Genomic DNA, 22,727 nt, shown 5'->3' on the forward strand with positions numbered 1-22,727 from the left:
CAAAATGGTGAAAAATTTATTGAACTCAACATTTGTTTTGTCAAAACAGGAGACAACTGATGATGAAAGAAATTATATTTGCCCAGGGGTCAAATAAATTCACATCCGTTAGGCCCTATTGTCGCCCCGCGGACACAGAAACACTTTCAAATATCGATTAAGCTCTCACTTCGATCTGTGCTTTGAGGACTCCTTCAAACACCTTTGGTCAAGCAGATCTTCAGAAATAAACCAGCACAATACCTCACAAGTAAACTCCCTAACATTGACTCTCTGCCCTGCAAACAGCAGGACAAATTAAAAGTCACCAAAACTCCTTCCTCTTCTAGCAGAAGTCAGTGAAATCAGAGACCTCTGGTCCAATCGGAGTTATTCATATTGTGGTAAAGGCACATAAGCAGCAGCTGGTACGCAACGTAAACGAAGGTTGCTTCAACATTCAGCGTGAACGGCCCGGGACAGAGTCCGTCGCTCCTCGGATTCATACCAACGACAGGAGAAGAAGTGACAGAATAAATAATCACGCCGGAGCTTCTCTGAACAATCCCGACCCGACGGCTCTAACTTCACATCAACACAAAGGGGAACCGGTGAAAGTAAAAGGAACATACTATGAACTTTTCAGTCTTGTCTTTTGTGCTGTTTTTCACTTTCACCAGATGTGTGAAAATTAAATGCTTTCATGTCTTTTAGAAACTGAACTCTGGAAACAACGTCTAAATCACCTGCATGCAAGTCAACTCAAACTTCTGAACAAAACAAGAGGAGGAAAATTACAGGTTTGGCTGCAGAACTAATTCTGCTGCATCAGAAGATGAGCTGAAGGAAGTTATCCATGTTTAATAACCCAGACTGGTCTGAGTGTTTTTATGTGTTACAGAAAGCAGTGGAGGAAATGTGTCCGACATGCTTGAGGAAAAGTGCGAAAGTGGTTAAGAAGTCTCGACTCTTTGCTATTGCTTTTTTCTCCAGGAGCAGAAATTGAGTCAACAGATCAGAGGTGAGTCAGATTCAACAAAAAATGCTGGAGGCTCATAACAGATCTCTCTCCTTCTCTGTGTGCTAGGTGGAAAAAAAAAAAAGAATGCTGACAAAGAAACCGGTCGGACCTGATCTGATAATGATCGCCGAACGCAGCAGGATCTCCTCAGACTGGAGAACTAACTGGAAGAATGATTTACTGGGTAATACTGATCGACTTCATGTCGCTTCCTGTCTGATCTGGGTTTAAATTCACTTCACTGCAACATGCACAGATTAAAGCAAAGAAGAAAAAAAACAAAAAAACGTCACACAGTTTACGGTTACTCTGAATCAGGAGCCATGACTGGGACAGAGGTAGGTAACAACTAAGCCCAAAATGACAAACACAGTCTAGCTTATAATTAGAGACTTTCAGGGACACAATTAGGAGTTCGTACCAAAAGCTACGACAACTACAGCTCAGAAGAGGAGGAGAAGGAAGGGAAATGTCCTACAAAACCACCACGAGAACTGTTCTTGGGTTTTAATGCTTTTGAATCCTTCTTGGCTGTTAAGCTGTGGCGGCAAACTTCCACAGCGCCTCCCGCTCGAACTCCTCCATCTCCTCCTCGAGGGAGTGGCTGCCCTCCATGACGTCCACCATGTCTTCCAGGACGTCCGCCACGTCCTCGGCGAAGTCCCCGAAGCGCACGCGGTCGTGGATGAAGACGCCGTCCTCGAAGAAGTCGGCGGTGACCTTGCGGAGCTTGTCCTTGCTCTCATTGGAGGAGCCCTCCAGCTTGCTCAGGTAGCCCTCCAGCAGCTCCTCGAACTCGGCCAGCTCCACCGGGTACAGACCCTCCCTGGAGGCGCAGTCCTCCAGGGAGGAGCAGCCCAGCTGGGGGCGGACGTTGCGGTGCAGCTTGAGCTCCTGGTCCCTCCAGAAGTCGTTGTGGTGCTGATGGTGGTGCGGCTGCCGGGGCTGATGGGAGTTTTTCCCCGGCCGGCTGTGCCACGGCTTCTCCTTCCTCCTCTCGTCCCGGTCCGTTCTGCGCTCGCTCTTCCTCCTCTGCCACTCGTCCTGGTGTTTCCTCCAGGACTCTTTGTGAGAGTTTTCCTTTTCCTTCTTCTCTTCCTTGCTGTGCTTCCACTCCTTGTCCTTCTCCTCTTTTTTCCAGTGGTCCCGCTCCTGTTTTTTCTCTTTCTTCCCTTTCCATTTTGGCCCATGTGGCTTCGCCTTCTCCCAACTCTCCACCTCTTTGGAAAGCTGCTTCTGGATCCCATCTAGGTTCTCCCAAACCTGCTTCCCATCCCCATTGTCCTTTTGCATCCCTCCCAGTCTTTTCTTGATGTCGTCCAACAGATCCTTCTGACAGTGGAGCTCTTCCTCCAGCGTTTCGTCCTGCTTCCTCTCTGGTCCGGCTGCTGTCTGGGAGCTCTGAGCGTCTTCGGCATCAGACTCAGAAGATGAAGTGGGAGCAGACGACGCCATTCCTGCAGAGAGAAATGAGGATATTAAAGATTCAGAGACGGTGCAAGTACTGAGGTATTGAAACTGTGAACAAAGGTTTAAAGCGCACCGAAAGTGCAAAATTCACTTTTTGCACTTTCATTTGGGTCTTAACTTCTTGTAAAAACAGTCCAAGTGCTTAAAAAAAACAACAACAACAAAAAACACCCAGCCGTTTTTTGGTGCCTGATAAATGAACCATTTAAAAAAACATTACAGCCATTACCTAGGCTGCACCATTACCTAGCAGCCCCAGCTCGTTACCTAGCAACCCAAGTGGAGCTCCACCACTTGGGTTTACCGCTGTATTCCCTGTGCAATGGCTGCTGGACAAGTGTTTTGTTGTTTATTTACCATTCAGAAACCACTTGCTGCATTCTTGTTGGTTGTGCAGGAGCCCCTACTTCTGCTTCTCCAAGATGTACGGTTGTATAATTGCGGCTCTGTTTGCAGCCATTTTTACGTGGGAGTGTAAACATCGAGTTGTGGAGGGCGTAGCCAGCAGTAGCTTATTTGCATTTAAATTGACAAAACAGCTGAAAGGTGCTCAAAATAGTCAGAACTGACTTAAAATATTATTTTCTAAGAACAATTTTGTATTTAAACATATCCTAATCTGTTCAAGGAAGCATAATAGATCACCTTTAAAAGTAAAACAACACACGGGCCACCATGAAACATGGAGATGGCAGCATTAGCATTATGCTGTGGGATTACTTTTCCTTAGTTGGTTCAGGGGTGAAATTATAAGATGATGTTCCAAAATCTATTCCGAAATCTTGAGGAGTCACAAGAAAGCTGAGGATGAGGAGGGTTTTATTTTTCAGCATCACTGCAAGTCAAACCACTCTCTGCAAAAAAACCCAAAATCTTTTCTCTAGTGCACATATCTTGTCAATAATTCCTTAACATTGATGAAAAGTCCAAGTCCCACTGGGAGATTATTTCACTTCTAACATGGAAAAAATGTCTTCTTAGAACTGACATAATCTTCCAGTGGCTTAACTGCAGGAAATGATGAATTCAATTGTACTTTTTTTTTTTACTGAATTATTTACTTAAAACAAGTTCCTGTAACGAAGTTGTAAGTAAGTGTGCAATGGCTGCTGGATAAATAAACAAAGTAGTTGTAAGTTGTAATCTTGAAGTGCACCAAGATATTTGCACTTGAAACTAGACCAAAATTACTTGGTGATATTTTGGGTTTTTGCAGTTTTCACACTAATTAACAAAATTATGAGTTTATCTGAGCAAAGTTAAACTTTGTAACCAAATCTGTCCAAATATCAGGACAGTCATCACATTCTGAAAGATTAGGAGAACTTCTTCAAGTAAAGAAGGAAAGTCAGTCAAGTCTTGCTGATAAACTACAAATAAAGACTGAATTTTATAATTAAATTAAGGTTCTTCAAAAAAGTATTAGCTTACTTTGATTCCCCCTAAACCACGTTATTGTAGTGCTTTTTTTCAAGGTTTTTCCATCTAAAAAAGGCTTATTCTTCCTTCCTCACATCACAAAAGGCCAGCATTGTAACAGGAATGTGTTTATTTTTCACATAAACCATATTTGTAACGTCGCAGTCGTACCTGCGAACTGGTTGTATTCATTCACTCGGGCCCGCAGACTCTCCAGCTCTGTGCTCAGCTTAGGCAGGGTCGCCAGCTCCTCCTTCAGCTTCAACTTCCTCTCGTCCAGACCAGCTTTGTCCTGTTCATTGTCGCTCTCAGCCAACGCCTGAATCTCCGAATCAAGTTGTTCTTTCCTAAGCTGAAGCAGAAGGCAAAAACGAGACAGGTTGCAAATGAAATCCCAAAGCTTCAGCAATAAATAAAGCGCGAGATATCTGCACTTTAAAGTGGCTTCACTGTAAGAAAGGATGAAGGTAAAGAACAATAGGACTGCATGCTGACCTGAATTTGAGTCTCCAGATGAGTGATTTGCTCTGTTATTTCATCCAGCAGCCCTTTCATATCCTGTGGATCTCTGCAAAGCCAGTCCTGAAGAGGAATTCATGGGTGTGTGAATGGAATGCATATTTTTAAAATAAGTTGTTTACTTTTTTCATTGTTCATGTGAACAGCTTCAATGCTGATGATTATTGAACAAAAATGGCTCAGCTGTATACTGAACATTACATTTTTTACTAAATATTTTTTTTGCCTAGCTTTTAGTGAAAACATCTTAGTACACTTGAAATAAGACTTACAAGTCACTTCCAAGCAAGATGTTTTTAGTCAATAACTCCTTAATATTGATTAAAAAAATTAATTTACTAGTTCCACTGGCAGATTATTTCACTCATAACATAGAAAACATTCTTCTTACAAGTTAAATAATCTGCCAGTCAAACTTTTGCATCAATATTAAGAAATTATTTACTTAAATCAAAGTCCTATATCTTGCTGAAAGTTACTTGTAAGTTAGTTTCATCTAATTTCAATCAAACTAAGAAATTTGCACTAAAAACTAGACCAAAAATATTTGGTAGGATTTTATGTTTTTGCAGTTTGTGAGAGTAAAAGGTAAAAGCTGACCTGCATTTGGTCTTTGACCTTGTCTTCGCCAGTCAATTCAGGGCCGTCAATGTCCCCTGCAAGACAAGAAAACACAACTTTTACATAAATCTGGCAAAAAGATGTTTTTTATTAACAAATATTTTCAGCCTGCACACGTCAGCTGAAAAGGAATCATGTTTCTCACTCCATCGAACATAAACATTCCAACATTTCTGCGCCGATATCAATCCACGCCCTCATGATTCCCCCTAAACAGCAACAAACTGTCACTCTACACTTCAGAAAAAGTGTTATTTGCTTTTTTCCTGCTGTCGCTGCAGGAACCGTCAGAGCAGATAAATCCTCCGGCAATCTGCAGAGCGCTGGCCGGTGAGGGCTGAAGCTTACGCTGCGCTCTTATCTTTGATGCTCGACCTAGCATTATCCAGGTCAGAGAGGAAGCCTGTTGACGTAGCGCAGCTTAGTCGACAGGATTCAAAAACGGACACCCGAGTGTTGCTGACAACGGCAAAGAAACATGTTTACATGACTCAAATACAGTCGTTCTCTAAACAGAATAGATCATTCTGTATGACCGCAGGGTTCGTACAAACTCAAACTACTCGAGGTAAAGGTTTTCACACTTTTCCAGTACCACACATCGGAGATAAAAACAACACAAGTGAAGTAAAAAAAAAAAAAAGAGTAGTGTCAATTATTAATGTCGTGATAGTATTTTATATTTCACCGCAGGAACTAGGTTACCTAAAATAAATAAAAAAAATTTTTGTTTAGAAATCTCTCACACAGATCCTACACACCTGACTGGTCTGAGAACAAAACACTAGTTCAACATAAAAATCTAATAGTTGAAGAACATTGTTTATAAAATAAAAAACAACCTTTCGTATTAAATTACAGAGATTAGTAACTTATGGAGTCATTAGGAATAATAAACATACATTACATTGAAAGAATCCAAACAAATCCTGGGTAAATGACCCTCCTGCTCAAATTAAAAAGAAAAGCTACAAAAAAAAATCTCTGAGGAACATTCTCACTATGTTTTCAGGCATTTAGCAAATAGAAATAGTTTTGTTCATTCTAACTGACCAAAAACAAGACATTTTTTTATCTCATTCAACTTCAGACATTGAGAAACATTAATTTAGAAAACTGTAAATAACGCTTATTAAATATAGGCTTTTTATCAAATGTTAGATTGCACTTTAATACAAAACTGTGCAGTTTTAATATCAAGCACTTTCAAGAGACTTATACAGAAATCAAGCACTTTCCAAACCTTGAAAACACCTATTTGAAATTCAAGGATTTCAAGCACACACATAAACCCTGTAGCTGGTTAGAAATTTAACCCGTTTATCATGCAAATTGCCATCAGATGGTATTTCCTGTGAGTTGGTACCAGAGAAAAGGATGTGTGGCCTATTCAGAGGGCTTGGAAACATTAGCGTTAAATGTAAAATTAAATTATTGTGATCTTTGATTCCTACTCTCAGGTAGGAATAAATTAAAAACAAAGATAATTAGGAGGCGAAGATTAAGTCATCTTGTCATTCTTTGACTCGAAATGTTTCTTGTAGTGTCAGTTTTACTTACGGGGTTGTTTTTAATTTTTGATTAGCTTTGCACGTCTATAAACTGACAATTGTTTGCTGCAAAAAGCTTTAAAAAGCAGAACCACCTGCGATTAGCAGCGCAGAAGAGGAACTCACCTGACAGAAACAGGGAACCTAAGAAGAGCAGGACCAAAGCAGCCACAATGCATTTGTTCATGGAGAACCACGGCTTGTCCTCCTTTTTCTCCGCCATCTTGAACTCAACCTCCTCTTCGTCGTCCTCCTCATCGGAGGTTCTTGGTCTTGGCGCTTCAAAGGAGGGAACATTCCTCCTCCTTAGTCCATCATCAAAGCCGTTCACTTCACCCATCTCCATGCTGTTGGACGGATCTGAAAAAATAAATAAAGAAAGAAACACAGAAGATGAAAACAGAAGACGGCAACAGCAGAGTCTTTGTGCCAACGAGCCTGAAACTCAACCGCAAATACTCAGCTGTCCCGCCATACCACTTCAATTAATCATTTCTGCATCTTTGGAGGCTAAACTGTCAAGTGTTGAAGTCGTTTCCAAAACAAAAATTATCCACTGGCAGCCTGCCCTACATACAGAAAATGGCATGCAAAACAAAAGGAATTTTGCAAACACCATGTGAGAAATGCCGGTGACAAAAGCAGACTGTTGCTTGTGGAAATGGGTGACATTTCTTTTCCTCTAAATTACAACAGCAGTAATTTTATGCTTGAGGGTTTATGCATTTTCTCAACAGGGTGTGGGACTCGCTGTCAGACTAGTAAATCATATTCCAGATGCTAACACGACACAGATAAGAAACGTGGTCACAAATCATCTCAGAGTTCGCCTCTTCTTCTTCTTATTTGATTTACCTGCAAAGAATGAAGCTAGTTTTTAGCCTTCAGGTGTTTTTTGTTTTTTGACTGTATTCATTTTTTCATGATAAAACAATTAATGAGAATGCATTTAGGAATAGTGATTGGAACCTCTTATACCTTCCTCTTCTTCTTCATCCACCTTCTGTGACTCGGATGGCATTTCTTCCTCTTTCTCAGCATCAGCCACGTCTTCTTCTGCTTCAGCAGAGCCGACCGTCTCTGGCTCAGGACTTCCTCCAGTCTTCAGCTGCTCTGGGACCGGACTGGGAGGCTCTGCAGCAAAGCTGACCTCAGCCTCGACATGAGGCGGAGGCTCAGCGGCTGTAAGGGTCTCCGTGGGAACGTTAACCTTAGGTTGAAAGCTCCAGACGTCACTCCCGGCAACTGCACTCGCAGGCGTCGGTTCAGAATCAGTGGGCGTGTGGAGCGCAGCCTCGGAGGCGTCCGTCACGAGAGGGGGAACCTCGGTGGGGTCCGCTAGCAGAATATCAACAGCTGGGATTTCCAGCTGAGCGGCCAGATCGATGCTGCTGACCAAAGGCATGGCACCTTGAGGCTCGTTGTCGCTGGGAGAGGTGGTCACGATGTCGTGGATGACCGGGGGCTGACTCTCCGTGTCGATGTACGAGGTATCCAGAGGATTGGAGGGGAGAGGGCTCAGTCGGGACGGGCTGGAAGGGATCGGACCCTCGCCAGACTCTGGGGAAGTTTCCTGACACACCTGAATATAAGAGAAACTTATCATTCAGGGTTTCACTTTTTTAACTACTGAGCTCAACATATTTCATTATTGGTGCAACTGATGATTATTTTAGTAGCTGATTAGTCTATTTGATTATGTTGACGATTAATCAGATTTAAAAAACTGCATATTTTTCATCTACTTAAGCCTTATTTTTACACAATATTGATGTACATAAAATGTTGCAAATAAGTTAATTTTTCAGTTACGTTTATGCAATAACAGTTATTTAAATGAACACTTGATTATTTGTAGCAAAGATGCATTTGCAGCTAAAAAAATAATACTATCTTCTAATGGTTGATAATTTAAAGGTGATTAATAGATTTTTTAGCAGAATTTTAACCAGGTGAAGCTAAAAATGCCACTTGAGGAGTTCTGCTTACAAACAAAGAATGTTTTTCTATCTTAAATGCAATATATATATATATATATATATATATATATATATATTTTTTTTTTTTTTTGGCTTAATGCTCCACGTGTATTGTTCTTTCAGCAAATTGCTTTTTTTAAAAGCTTTTATAGTCCTGATAATTAATCAATCACTAAATCAGTTGACAATTATTTCAGTAATCGATTAATTCAATCGTTTCAGGCCTATAGTCCAGTATTTCATGATGAAGACTTGTGCTCTTTAAAGGTTTGCTTCCTAATAATTTATAAGGTCTGTAATTGCACGACTATCGGTACCAACCTGATGGCCTTCTTCAGACAAGACCGTTTCTACTGGAAGCTCAGCTGGTTTCTCTTCTGCTGCAGCTCCTGAAACAAAGTACACACCATGTCGGAACAGAAACAGCAGCTCATTTACACCCCAGGGTAGAGATAGACTGGTCAGTACCTGCCACCTCTTCAGAGAGACTGGGGGCATCGCCCAGACTCTCTGTGCCGTCGTCTGCAGGCCCAACATTCTCAATGGCAGCCTCCTGTGGGGAGAGAAGAGCCAACAGGATCCAGGTTAAAACATCTCACAGGTGGCAATGACAGGAAAACATACCTGTCGACATAAACCACTAACAGACACATCCTTCATGGTGAAAACAACAAGTACATTTTAGAAAAAAAAGAAGAAAAAAATCAAAAACAAAGGTGATGTTCTCGTTGTAGCCTGAAGTGACCGAATTCTTATTTTTTTGTCAAATCTGAATTTTTTTTTTCTGTGGTCGTTTACGCTTCCAAATATATGCGACTTGTGTGTGATCACCAGTGTGACCTGAATTATTTTAAAAGAAAAAGCATAAACATTTCTGAAGTACATAAAATATCCTCAAAGATAAAAGTTAATATTTTGCTTTTTTTTTTTTTTTTTTTTTACAATTTTAATGCCAATATTACATTTATTTCATATTTGATCACATTCCAGACAATATCTAAAGTTTCAGTTTTTTTTTTGTTTTTTTTCTGCAGACTGTATCAGAAGACAGCCAGGCAACAATCCCAGCATTTGGTTCCTTAAAGGAACGAAACCTTTGAGCCGTCTTCACACCTGAGGCAGACAAAACCAACAATGCAGTTACATTCCTCTGCAGTAAAAGATAGCAGAGGAAGGAGTGGCTTTCATTCATGCTGAGCCTTTTGTACGGCTGGTGACTCATTATTTGGTTTCCTGCAAACATCCGGCAGATTTGTAGGATTTTTAGGCTCGGGGTTACAAGTTTAGACAGGAAATGTTGTACTTAAACTTGCATTCACTAGCCAGGTTGATTCACATCCACTTTGAGGGATGTCTTGATAAGCATCTCTCCATAAACAAGAGTTTCATTTCCTACATCGCTGGCATGCAAATGTTTCCTACTGAAGTCAGGACACTTAAGACAGATATCAATAGGTCAATTCTTCCTCATCAAGATTAATATGTCATCTCTTTGTAATGTAATCCATCCAACTACAGATATAAAAATGCTTCATTAATTTTTGAACATGATGTAGAAAGTATGTACTTTACACATTAAGAGTGTACTCATATGAGAAAAGTGATGTAATTTACTGTCTGGCCAGTGACTGGAGAGTGAGATGAGGATGCCTGCAGCAGATGTCCAGTATAACTATTAAATATTAAAGCAAGTGGGATTAAAACTCACCCTAAAATAAACTAAATTAAAACACTTTCTTACATTTTCAACGAATATAATAAACTAGGGGGGATTCTTGATTAGATTTTTTTCTGGTTGAAGTCCTGGAGGTCAGAGCATTTTCTGTTATTGAAAACTTTCTGCATCACTCAAATTTAGTTTGTTTTTTTTCCTGACCAGTAAACTGGATGACTATAACAAATGAGAGAAGAATTTGCATCTGAAACGCTCTAGAGCAGTTGGGTTCAGTTTTCAGAAGTCTTGGCTCTTTGGTTGCCAAAACATGAGTGTCCTCTATTTATACTCTGATGAATTGACACCTGCCACCTCAAAACCACAGAAGAACCGGATTGTTTGTTTCCATGCGAGTATGGTGAAATGCAGGTAGGCAAAGACTGCATATGATTTTTTTTATCTTATAATGCAGTAATTATTAAATTAAAGTTGGTTGTCATAAATTCAGTGAGAAAGCTAAAGCCAAAAAAAGCTTAATATGAATTCTTTTTTTCCCCCAAAATAATTCTTTGTACCTGTTTTTGTTTAAATGCATAGAAACAAACATCTTCTTTATTGTTTATATGTTCACCCATTTGTTGACTCAAGTGACTCAATAGGTTTTGATAAGAGATTATTAAGTTGTCCTTTATAAGCTACTTATCAGTAGTTGGTGTTCTTTATTTCATGCTTGTGCGTAAAACTACGATTGGATCTCCTTTTTTAAAAAAAGCGGTTGCTATGGAAGTGTTTTGGTTACAACTCAAATGCAGGTAATTCAAGGTAAAAGACAACATTTCCCTCTCTAACGTCGCCCCCTGCTGGTCGTTATGGTTTTGTCATTAAAGTTTTTTATGTGTGTTGCCATACAAACATAATAAGACATTTAATTAAAACAGCACCTTCTTTCCATGGAGAGAATTAAAAATTCAAAGCTTTCATCCATTTTGGTTGTGGCTGCTCATTAAGGACTGATAGTGGGCTTTAAAGTCAGACGAGTTAGAGCCAGTGGCTTGAAGCTTTCTTTTACTTGTCTTTCAACAATGAAAGTCAGTCTGACTAAAGCAAATATGTGAGCACTGTACTGGACAAACAAATGAATCCATTTATGAGTATGTTTAAGTTTGAAACCCTTCAAAAAAAAAAAACAAAAGGTGAGGAGTTAAGCTTACAACATGAAGAAGTTGAAATAATCACAGGCCTCATTAAAAAGCTCCTTTCTGAAGTGAAAAAAACAACAACGACCCGGATACCGACAAACTTTATGGACAAACTTTAGCCTCGAAAGAGTCCCAACATTTCTCCATGAAATGAGGTTTGGTGAATATTATGTATGTGTACTCTTTCTGGTGTTATTCAAAATATTTGCCTTTTCCTTTGCTTTAAACATATCACCTGAATCCTTGTATCCCAACTTTTACAAGCAATCAATTTTGCTTTATTTTTCCACCCTCCCCCCTTTTCTACTACCACCATATCTACTTACTTACACCATATAAGAACATGCAACATTTTTTCCTCACTGCCTGAAATTAATCAATATTAAGTGGTGTACTTAATGGTGCAATTTTTATCTGTTCATTTATATTCAGATCAACGGTGAGCATAGTGGTTTCGGCCAGGTACCAGGAAGACACGGTCTGGATTGAAGTGAAATAAAGACAAAATGAAGAAATAAGCGAGAAAAGAAGCAGCATCTTGCTGAATCTCCATGATTTTGGAGACTATAAGGATGAGTGGAGTTTTTGAAAAATGAAAATATCGGTCAGCAACAAACCTGCACATTCACCTGTTGTCCTGTGCTCATTTAAAGTTTTGACTAAGATGTTTAACAACAGCGGAACACCACGTAGCTTAACATGCAACTCATTAATAATTGCTAAATTAGGTTTAGTTTTCTCTTCTTATGAAGCTAAGCCAAAGGATTTGGACTTCCTGTCACTGTGTGCCTGCCAAAGTTTGGTTCTTACCTCAGGAGAGAGGAGGGTCCAGCTGTTGGTGGAGGAGCCAGTGCTGCCTGTGCTGTTGCTGCTGTCAGACATCGCCCTCTGGAGGCTCAGGTTGGCACAGCACCACACAGATTCACCTTTATAATATCCTGCACATGACGAAAGCAACAACGTGTCCTCAGTGGACATGTCGAAATGGCACCAATCTTTTCAAACAAATTATCCTAACTCAATAAACTGGCTGTGGTATTATTTTATAACAGTACTGTACTAGTATTGTGCATAGTTTTGAAGTAGAGGAAAAAATACAAATAAAAAGGGCACATTCTCCCACAATGCATGCGGTGTTTGAGGTGATTATGCAAACTGTTGTTTAAAAGGACACAATTGTGCAACCTAAGAAAGGTTTAAGCAACAAGACGGAGCTCAGGCGGGATAAAGAGCTGATTGTGCCCGATTCCAGTTATGTAATGGGATGGTGGCATCCATAATACACAGCTGCGCAGCAAAATTAAGAAGGGAAAACAAGCAAAACACCTGACTTAACATCCACAGACAAACAATTCATCTACATCCATTTAGCCAGACAGCGTAAGCGGCAGATAAATCACCAAAGATGGTGAAACCTCAGCTGGAAGCAGCTCATTGATCCAAAAACAGGCAAATAGAGACACATACTCACTAACCCGCAGGCTCAGGAGTGCAACGGTTCCGTTTAAATCAAATTAGAGACACACTTTAGGGGCTGCGGTTGTTGTAGCAACCAATTTGAAGGTACACTCATGAAGGTAAACAAAGGATGGTAGCCTGAACATTCCCACTCCCACTCTTCCGCGTTCCCACTCAGGCCCTGCAGCTAGCAGGAGCGTCCAGCACGTCAAACTACACCCGATAAAAGACGGTCTATTTACACAAACCTGTTTATACTCCAGTCGCTAGCTGTTTTTTTCTCCAAAACCTCTCGCTTACTCCTAAAATCAACGCTCTTCTCCTGTGAACTTGGGAACTTTGGGAATTCCAAGCTGCGTCACGTCAACCAAAGAGACCTCTCAGCCAATGGGATTTCAGGATCTGCCCAGGAGCGCCCGCCCCCGGACGACAGCTGAACCACTCAGGCAGAAGCGTTGTCAGGAAAGGGACGTGATTGACGCACGCAGGTGGAAAAAAGCGGCAGGTGATGGACGGGGCTTCTTCTCCTGGGTTTATAATAATACAGATTCATGTGTGACCCCGACTCCCAAGGAAGCATGTGTGCACACATATTTATACACAGCAGGGAGAGGCTGCACGGACCAGCGGCTCACTGACACGTCTGCACAGCTATATTTGACTGTGGGACTTACCAGAGTGGACAAGCCACCGATCCGGTTGCTGCAGAGTGGACACTGGTTTCATCATCTGATTCCTTATCCTCTATAATTAGTGTGTTTAGTATTCAGACTGTGATAAGCACTTTTCTGCCTCCTACAACTCCGTAGATCTATATCAAAATATGGAAACAATATAGTAAAACTATATAGAGGTCGGGGGGAAAAATAAAACAGCTCGAGTCTTTCATATTTAATTTAGTCCAGTCAGAAATATTTCTGAGCACATTTAAAACAGCAGGTTTTGACTAAAGAGCTGCTACAGAAGCAAAAGGCCATTTGTATTATGTTGGGGGCATGAGCCAACACGTGGAAAAATTAGATCTAGTCAGATAAAATCCAATTCTAGCTTTTTGCTTGATATGAAAAATACTACATGTGATGAAAAGCTAATAAAAAGACTTGTCTTCAATTTGTCACACCCACCATGACACATGGTGGTGGCAGAATCATTCAAATTCAAAATTCAATTCAAATTCTAAAATACTTTATTAATACCAAAGGGAATTAATAAATGTTAAATGTTGTTGTAACTCATTAACTTAGATTCTTCAAAGAGTTATTGAAGATTGTGATGGCTGTTGGCAGGAAAGGTCTTCTGCAGCGGCCTGTACTCCACTGAATCTGAAGAAGCCTCTGACTGAAGATGCTCTGCCTTCCCAAGATAGTCTCTTGAAGAGGATGGTCAGGGTTGTCCATAATTTTCTTGATCCTTCCTATGAATGCTTTATGAATGCTTCAAAGGGTTGGGAAAGCTGATGATGGAAAGATGGATCTTTCTGTACGGCTGGATTAATCTGAATATGTATTTATGTTGCTGCACAGAATCCTGGCCTATAGGCTCTTTCTGCATAGAGGTTGATCTATCTTGACTGCCGTCAGGTATGTGGTTGTATGTCCTGTGCCTCTTGTTACTTTAAGATAGGCCATTTGGTAAAGAAAAAAGACAAAATGGCAGATTTTACTTAAGATATCACAGTAAAGAAGGCTGAATGCAAGTGCATGGCATTTTTCACAATTCACTTTTAAAATTTTTTATGTAAAAAGGTAGTCTTAAATTTTCTACTTTGTGCCGGTCTTTATCAATAAAATAAATTGCATGCATGAATTCTCCAAAGGTGTCCAAGCTTCCTCTCACTGTCCCAAAACAAAATGTAGGGTTATCATTGTAAGTGGTCAGTAGGTGTGAAAGTTGGTCTTTGCCCTTGCAAATAGTAAACTGGTACAGAAATATTCATGATACTTTGCATGCATGTTTGTGCTTATAACTACTGGTATCAGATTGAGAGCGTAGTCTCAAATGAGCCGGATTTGTTTTCTGGACAGAAAGAAACCATTAAACAAAACACTTACTTTGGATCCCCTTTATTTCTTGTAATTCACAAGAATCTTATTTTCTTACTAATAATTAAAAATAGTAGAGGTGTAACCGGGGTTTGATATCCCACCAACCAGTGTCAAAGATGGAACAATTAGACTATTTTTTCAGTAGTAGTGGAAAATATCAAATAAAGAAAAAAGGTTTTGTTAGTATTTACAGAAAGCTGTGATCTACATATTGTAGAAAATGTCTCCTGCTGTGACACTGATGATAATCGATATGAAAGCAAAAATTAAATCGTTTTAAATGTACATTTTAAAACATTTGTACTTTTACATAAAAAAAATACTAAACTAAATGCAAATAGAGCAGACTTTAAACTTCATTAGGTGGTAAGCTTGAATTTTTAGTTGTCAAACAATTTGCGACTCAAGTTGTTAAATAAATGAAGAAAACGGCAAGATTTGTTTTTTTTTTTATTTTCATTAAAGCCACCGACCAAACTGTGCTGGCCAATTGGAAAGTCAGATGGAAACTACGTTATTTCCTCTAACAAATGTATTAGCCAATGAAATCGACTTTCATCTTCAGAGCAGCCAATGAAAGGTAAGCTTGGTCTTCTGGTTGACCAATGACGGGAAGCCAGGTCTTTTTGAACGCAGTAAAGCGGGCTTGAAAACAGTCGAGAGGGAAACAAAGAGAGAGCGAACATCTCGCTGTTGTCGGATGTGAACAACTACATAAATTGATTATTTTTCGATCAAAGTAACTTTGCGCTTTCATACGGTAAGTTTAAAAGTTATTCCGCTGTCGTTTACAACGGTTAAATAATGTTTTGTTGTTTACATGTCTCACCAGTTCATGCCTAACTTGAAGCCGTTAGCTTAGCTGCGCCTTCTTTACTAAAACTTGCTGCTAACACGCTACTTAGCCTAGTTTTACTTTGGACGCTAACTAACGGTTGAAACTTCTTTCCAGGCCTCCGCCATGTCTCACAAACAGATCTACTACTCTGACAAATATGACGATGACAAATACGAGTACAGGTGGGCTTTATTCACAGTTTTTTTTAACTTTCATGATTGACATTTGTTGGCCTCATGTTGCGTAACTGCTGCATGACAACCCAACACGAACTGAACAGGCGTCCAGTTTATTCTAACGTTGTATAATTTTGCAGACATGTAATGTTGCCCAAAGACATCGCAAAACGTGTACCCAAGACCCACTTGATGTCTGAGACCGAGTGGAGGAACCTGGGGGTCCAGCAGAGCCAGGGATGGGTGCATTACATGATCCATCAACCAGGTATGCTTGGTGTTAGCTAAAACATACATTTACCTTTACACGGCGGCATTTCTGATTTTACCCTTGTTTATTTCAGTTTCCTTTTCATACAAGTGACTGTTGATGACATGTGGAAGATCTAGCCTTGATGGAGACCATGCGTTTAGGTCCACACTTTAAGATAATTACCAGGTTTTGAATACTAAAATGCAGTTATCCATTCTTCATGATTAATCTGTTAATAAAAAATTAAGTGAAATGCACAGGTATGTTTCTCCAATGTTGTCTGGCTTATTAAACAATTACTTCACTATAAAACTATAAAGTGGTTGCTCCGTGAGTCTTTATTATATGTATATTTAATCTTCTTAGATCAGGACTTAAGTTCTGAAATTAATAGAGATGAAACTTGAAGTCTAGCATACAGTTTTAATAATGGGTCATAAATTATCTTTGGTTTCAACTGACGTATGCAGTTTCTACTTTGAGAAATTTTGGCACTTATGATTTGTAACTCTAAATAATGTGGTTGTTGTGGTGTGAACAAAAACAAAACTTAAAAAAAACTCTATAATGCAGTTAAGTGATAAGTCTATCAAAAAGGAATTTATCTTCAGACATTCAGTTTCCCCCCCAAATACTATAAGAGAAATTGTGCTTCTGAAACATGACTATTATAAGCGATTGGGAGGTAAAAACAGCAAGCGAAACAGCAATACACGAAATGTGCACAGCAACAAAACGAAGCAGGGTTGGAGTGGAAGTGTTGACAACGGAGTGCAATGTGTCAAGAGCCAAGAAGAGGTTTAAGCTTTTTATTTTGGTTATGTATGCTTGTACTGGTAGTATTGATGTTGGATTATATACTTTTTTTTGTAGATGCAATTTACAAAAAATGCATCTGCAAGTTTTCTTATACTTGTAGATGCAAAACGTTTTCATTTCTCAGTGAAATGCAATCTTGTTTCCTAAATGAACATGTATTCCTATTTGCTAGCTGGAAGATGATCTTGTCAAGGCACTTGAATAGATTAAATTCTTAACTTGGTCTATTTTTTTCATCAAAAAGTTTTTCTTTAGGAATGGGATGTAGTAAAATGTTATTGCTTTAGTGATTTAAAAAAAAAAAAACAACAACTTATGTATAATGAACATGTAATTTTCTTTCAACTGCCTGAAACTGACCGCTCCCTTAATGTCCCCCCGCCCCCTGAATCACCTCACTGCATCAAGGTTTCTTGAGATTTGCTTGTTCTCTCCGCTACAAGTTGTCTATTATTCTGAAAGGAGATTCTTTGTTTTCAGGGTTTCGTCTTTATTTCAGAGTGTCTGACACAAGCCTGGGTGTGGTTCTGTTTTGAAATACGTTTCTATATTGAAACCCAACTTGTTGTGGAGCAGGTTAGGGTTCCAGTAGAGGCTCCCTCGTTACTCCTGCATAATAAAGTCTCTCTCAATGTTTCACCCATATATGATCTTGATGCTGGGTCTGCCCAAGTCCAGTTCTTGACTTACCATCCTACAACTTTCAGATACGTCCCTTCCCCAGCACACCTGGACCGACTGACTGGCTCATTAGCAGGCCTCTGTAGAGCTGAGTGTCTGATGGGATCCTGGTGTGTTTAGAGCAGGATGATATAGCTGTGGAGGACTGGACTTGACCATAATATTGTCAGATCTGCAAAGGATGTTGAACCCTGACTTGTTTAAAGTTTTGACTTCAGCTGTTTTTAAATGTATTTTTGTATTTGACATGGTTTGTTCTGTGTTTTTCACCCTCTAGAACCTCACATCTTGCTGTTTCGCCGCCCTCTGCCTAACCCAAAATCTTAAAGGTATTTTTCGAGTCCTGCAAAGCTCAGCCTTTAAGTGCCTCCGATCAGAGTTCCCATCATGCTGTCAAACCAACCTCCCGTTGGATCGGATCTCTGTGCTGATGATTAGGGACCTGGAGATGGACTATCATTTATGAACAATGGATGTGGAGTGAACGTGTTGGAGAGGGGAAAAAAAAAAGGATTTGTCTTTATGTAAGAAAAGGAATCTGCAACAACACGTCTGACACATTCAAACCCTTTTTGACTTTTTAAAATGGCTTCAACGTCTGCTTGGATCTGCAGTTTATTAGAGCGATTACCATAGTGTGGTGAGCGAAGCTTTAACAGGAGTTATACAGTTATGAAACCACCTGATCGTTACTCTAGATTAGTTTGACTCGAGCTGACATGTTGCTGCTTCGTTGTATGAGTCTAAATTGTCATTTAACACATGAGAATCTGCAACATTCCTGTTTTTGAACTAGATTTGATTTTGTTTTCATTCTGCTTTAGAGGATTTCACTTCACTTGGTCTGAATGTACCAACAAGCTGCTCAGTATTTATAAATTGTGTTGCCCTTTGATAAATAAATGTAAACTTAAAATTTTACTGATGGGTTAATTTTTTTATTTACCTCCACCCCCTGTTCAACGTTTTGGGTTTGTCTAGAGTTGCAACATGAATGACTCAACAAGATAAACTTTCCAGGAAACAGTGAAGCTGATTGGTTAGAGTTGTCTGCACAATATAGGACTGCACAATATATCAACATAATATTCATATTTCAAAAGACTGGACTGCATTAATTGACTAATATATTCCAAGAGTGTTATAAAGTTGGAAATAGCCTTGCTCAAAATGCTAACTGGAGCACAGATTAGAGCGAATAGAATAATTTTCTAATATGGTGCAGCCCTTTAGTTTAGAGATCTAAGATGAAGCTTGCTATAGAGTTTATAATTTGTTCCTGGGTGTTTAAACTGATTATATATGTTAAACTTTGAGAAATGTACAGTTTATAGACAAATTCAAAACTACTGTCTAGACCTGTCTTTTAAGGCGTATTCAGTAATCATGACTGATCTCTTTGAGGCAGTGACCTTAGAAAATGAAAGTTTTATCTGCAGAATAACCAAATGTTATCAGTTTAATTTACTCTTTACAGCAGCAGCCAGTTCGTATTTCTCTTCAAGACTGAATCTAATGACAAAAACTACTGGAATAAAATTTAACTTTGTGTGTATACATGTACTTTTTCCTTTTTCTTCTAAGATGTATATTTTCATTTCTCAATGCTTTCCAGATATTTTATTTTTGTCCTGTTTATTTCACTTGGCATTGGGGCAAATTGTTATGTTTTCCTAAGTTGGAGTGGTGTTTGTCACTGGCAGGATCTTGCTTCATGTTCCTTCACTTTTGTGTTTGCTTTGGATCTTGTTTACATTTCTGTTTGATTTTCTTTTTTAAAATTTCCCCAGAGTATGGAGGATACACCTTGAAGGACAATTTGAAGCTTAAAAAAAAGGCGTAGGAATGTTTCAGCTGGTTAAGCCACTAAATGACGATGATGCATGAATCTTCAACTTTGAACTAAAAACCAAAGGTCAATGCTTTCCAATAAAATGTTAAATTCAACTACAATTTTAATATTGTAAAAACTTTTTACCAATTTGCAGACTGTCACTGTACATAATCAAGGCGTTTGTGTTAAAGTTGGAACACTATACATCAGATAAATGAAAGCATGTTTTAATTTTACCAAAATAAATTTTACAAGATGTTCCAATAGGGCTGCACAATATATCGTCTTTGTCACACCATATTCATAAAGCAAAGGGCTGTTTGGGTAGCAATAATTTTTATTTAACATATTTTGGGAGTTTGAAGTTGTTTTTTTATGATAATGTGATATTTGGCCAGTAGGCCTCAGTCTCATACTTTCTTGATGCTCTGCAAATGTTGGCATGGTATTTTAACACTACAAACGTCATGCTATTATTTAAATAATACAAAACTTTTGATATTTTGTCTAAACATTGAAGTTAAATATCTGTTTTGCAAATATACATCCACACTGAAACACTGCTTCAACTTCAAAACATTTAGATTAAATAAAAATGACAGCTTGAGAAAGTTAACTGGAAAAAATAAGTTACGTTGAAACTGTTACTCATAAGGACAAATATATCCCCATTAAACAATCAATTTGCAGTAATACTGACAGATCTGAAATGTATTCATATAGAGTGTTAAGTTATTTGTAGTTTCCAAGTGGTCATGTTGTTCAGTTCTGTTACATGCTTAGGTCACAGAGAGGTTTTGTGGTTCTAAATTTTTAAGCTTAAAAATTAGATCACAATTTTCCACTTTTTAGAATTTCTCCCTTTTCTGCTGTCTTTTTCACTTTGAACTGTAGAGGGCAGTGCAGCACAACAGAAATGCAGAGAATTTACATTGACTGGTCTGTCTTTTTGCATAAATTCTGCAATGAAATCAAACATTAATCCTTTAAAAAAAAAGAAAAAAGTAAGACCTGTGGGTATTTAAAACGGCGCCATCGCTTTGAGTCCCAATGTAAAGCTTTGAGATGTGGAGATGGCTTGAGGAGGACAGGATGTTGTGTTCCAGATGCTAGCAGACTGACAGTGGGTGCAAACAGCTCATGGCGACACTCACACACCGTGGGTAGTAACTATGCAACTCTACAAGTCACAGGGAATAGAAGAAAATAATGTTTTGTGACTCACAGGAAGATTTGTGACAATTTCTGCAAAGTGTTCCCTGGGTAATGATCAGGCTGTGATGGTCAGCAACCTGAGCCGCCTCCTGCGATGCAGTAACCACTCTCTTTAGACAGATTGTTCCATATACAGAAAATCAACATTTTTCTTGTGCATTTGTTCAGTTCTGCCTTTTTTTTTTTATATCCGAGCCCCATACCTTTACAGATATGATCATAAATTATCCATTTTACATTAAACACAAATTGTGAACACGTTCAGAGGTATGACTAGTTTATCTAGGATCTGCATGTAAGGATTCAGTCCTAATCTGTAGAGACAATAAACCTGTTTCCAGCTCTGAGAAACACAACATCAGAATCACAGCTTGGTTCTATTAGAGCACCTGACATTGTACCGCCATTCAATAACATAAAACTTCCAAAAGAACTCCAGACTGTTATTAAGTTTGGCCAGGAGTATGAATAATTTAAAGTAGAAAGGAAAGCAGTGAAAGAGAAGTGTGATGGATGACAAGGCAGTGTGAAGATGCGCTCAGTTAAGGAAGAGAGCAGAGAGCAGGAGGAAGAAGAAAGGAGGCGAGGCTCAAGGAGACAAAGCCAAGCTGGGCAGACGTTCCTCTTCAACGTGAAAAGGTACAGAAGTATGTGAATGAGAAAGTAATATAAGAGGGGTGAGGAAATGGAGACAAAGAAGGAGAGAATGGAGAGTGGGTAGATAAGGAAATGAAACGTGCTTCTTGAAGATGGCATATTTATTGGTGTTGTCAGCGCAGTGGGACACCTCCTAAAAAGAAGCCAAGTTTGCTGCAAAGTGCAGGAGGGGGAGGATATTTAAAAGACGCCTGATGGAACTTTGAGCCATAAAATTGGCTCCATTAGACCGTCCAGAGGATAATATTCCAGAAATGAATTTCAGAACAGCTTAAATAATTCATAGCACCAATCTTTCACAGTACACAAGGAAAAAGAAAAGAGATTCATATTCTGCAAAACAACAAGCTGCCTGATAAATTAATCCTTCATTCACACATCTAGCGCAATATTTAATTTAGCTAACATTATGCAGCAATTTCCTCCGGAGTGGCCATGTGAAAGGAAATCTAAATATTAAATGATTTCCACCCAAAAGATGCAGGAGCCTCGAGGCTACGAGGCGAACATGTTTAAATCAAACATCCTGGTGGGATTAAAACTGATCCGAATGCAAGTTACTGAGAGAGGAAGGAAATCATGTTTGAGGTGGACATGTCACACTTTGGGTTGATTTATGTTAATAATTACTGGCATTGGTCTGAACGCTTCAGCTCCACATTGAGGCTCGGTGGTGGACGCGTGGTAATGTGGGGATGTTTTTCTTCAGGGGGATCAGGGAGGCTGGTGAGAAGAATGCGCAAAGATTTCAATCTGCAGATGTGCAAAACTCTTAGACATTCCCCAAAAGATGAACAGCTGCAGCAGCAGTGAAATGTAGCTGTAAATTCGTCTGTCTTGTCGGGTTGGAAAATATATAAAAAAGTGAAAATCTGCTTACTTCAGAATTTCAACTTAGTGTTGGTTTATCACATAAAAAAATAGGCTGGAGTGTGTGGTTGTAATTTGAAATAAAGCTAATTAAGGATCAGGGGATGTGAATATTTTCTACTTCAGCCGTTTGTGAAGCTAGTTAATAAGTTTTAGCAGCCAGTTTTTAGAGATAGGATACTAAAAATAATGATCCAGGCATATCTTCTAGTTATGTTAATAAATCCTTTGACCTTCGCTACCTTTTTTTGCAAACCATTTAGGCATTTAAAAAGTTGAAAATACCTTCAAACAACTACACTGCATCTACAGTAGTATGTGGCTAAGTGTGACTACATCTGTTATAAGGATTCAGTCATGCAAATCCTTTTAACTTCCAGATTAAATCAGCTATGGGGAAAACTTGAAGCAACAAGCCTGACATTTTTCCCTGTCTTTATTCTCATATTATTAAAATAAGGAAAGGAAGA

At 39.1% G+C, this 22,727-nt stretch overlaps 2 protein-coding genes across 3 annotated transcripts; one reads left to right on the plus strand and one right to left on the minus strand.

The window, feature by feature from the left end:
- LOC102220499 (pre-B-cell leukemia transcription factor-interacting protein 1-like) lies at positions 1-13,273 on the minus strand. Of its 2 annotated transcripts, none has more exons than XM_005796515.3 (10): positions 13,118-13,273; positions 12,222-12,349; positions 9,027-9,111; positions 8,880-8,947; positions 7,558-8,161; positions 6,706-6,939; positions 5,009-5,064; positions 4,385-4,471; positions 4,061-4,241; positions 1-2,457 (listed from the first exon to the last, which is right to left on the minus strand). In XM_005796515.3, exons 2-10 carry the CDS (start codon positions 12,291-12,293, stop codon positions 1,535-1,537), a joined length of 2,310 nt encoding a protein of 769 aa, XP_005796572.2. In that variant the 5' UTR covers positions 12,294-12,349; positions 13,118-13,273; the 3' UTR covers positions 1-1,534. The 2 variants fall into 2 exon arrangements, with proteins under 2 accessions (XP_005796572.2, XP_023200790.1); XM_023345022.1 differs by lacking the exon at positions 13,118-13,273 and adding an exon at positions 12,887-13,101.
- Positions 13,274-15,552: 2,279 nt separating this feature from the next.
- cks1b (CDC28 protein kinase regulatory subunit 1B) lies at positions 15,553-19,628 on the plus strand. The gene is made up of 4 exons (XM_014474239.2): positions 15,553-15,674; positions 15,867-15,934; positions 16,069-16,196; positions 17,959-19,628. Exons 2-4 carry the CDS (start codon positions 15,876-15,878, stop codon positions 18,006-18,008), a joined length of 237 nt encoding a protein of 78 aa, XP_014329725.1. The 5' UTR covers positions 15,553-15,674; positions 15,867-15,875; the 3' UTR covers positions 18,009-19,628.
- Positions 19,629-22,727: the final 3,099 nt, after the last annotated feature.

This window comes from Xiphophorus maculatus, chromosome 13 (assembly GCF_002775205.1).
Source record: "Xiphophorus maculatus strain JP 163 A chromosome 13, X_maculatus-5.0-male, whole genome shotgun sequence".
In the NCBI taxonomy this organism is placed as follows: domain Eukaryota; kingdom Metazoa; phylum Chordata; class Actinopteri; order Cyprinodontiformes; family Poeciliidae; genus Xiphophorus; species Xiphophorus maculatus.

What these genes read in the sequence shown, in the direction of transcription:
- LOC102220499 (XM_005796515.3), bottom strand. Translation starts at nt 12,293, where the DNA reads ATGTCTGACAGCAGCAACAGCACAGGCAGCACTGGCTCCTCCACCAAC. An exon ending in GGACCCTCCTCTCTCCTGAG is followed by an intron (nt 9,112 to 12,221) that starts GTAAGAACCAAA and finishes CTCTCCCCACAG; the next exon opens with GAGGCTGCCATTGAGAATGT. An exon ending in GGATGAAGAAGAAGAGGAAG is followed by an intron (nt 6,940 to 7,557) that starts GTATAAGAGGTT and finishes TTATTTTTTCAG; the next exon opens with ATCCGTCCAACAGCATGGAG.
- cks1b (XM_014474239.2), top strand. Translation starts at nt 15,876, where the DNA reads ATGTCTCACAAACAGATCTACTACTCTGACAAATATGACGATGACAAA. An exon ending in GATGACAAATACGAGTACAG is followed by an intron (nt 15,935 to 16,068) that starts GTGGGCTTTATT and finishes ATAATTTTGCAG; the next exon opens with ACATGTAATGTTGCCCAAAG. An exon ending in TTACATGATCCATCAACCAG is followed by an intron (nt 16,197 to 17,958) that starts GTATGCTTGGTG and finishes TTCACCCTCTAG; the next exon opens with AACCTCACATCTTGCTGTTT.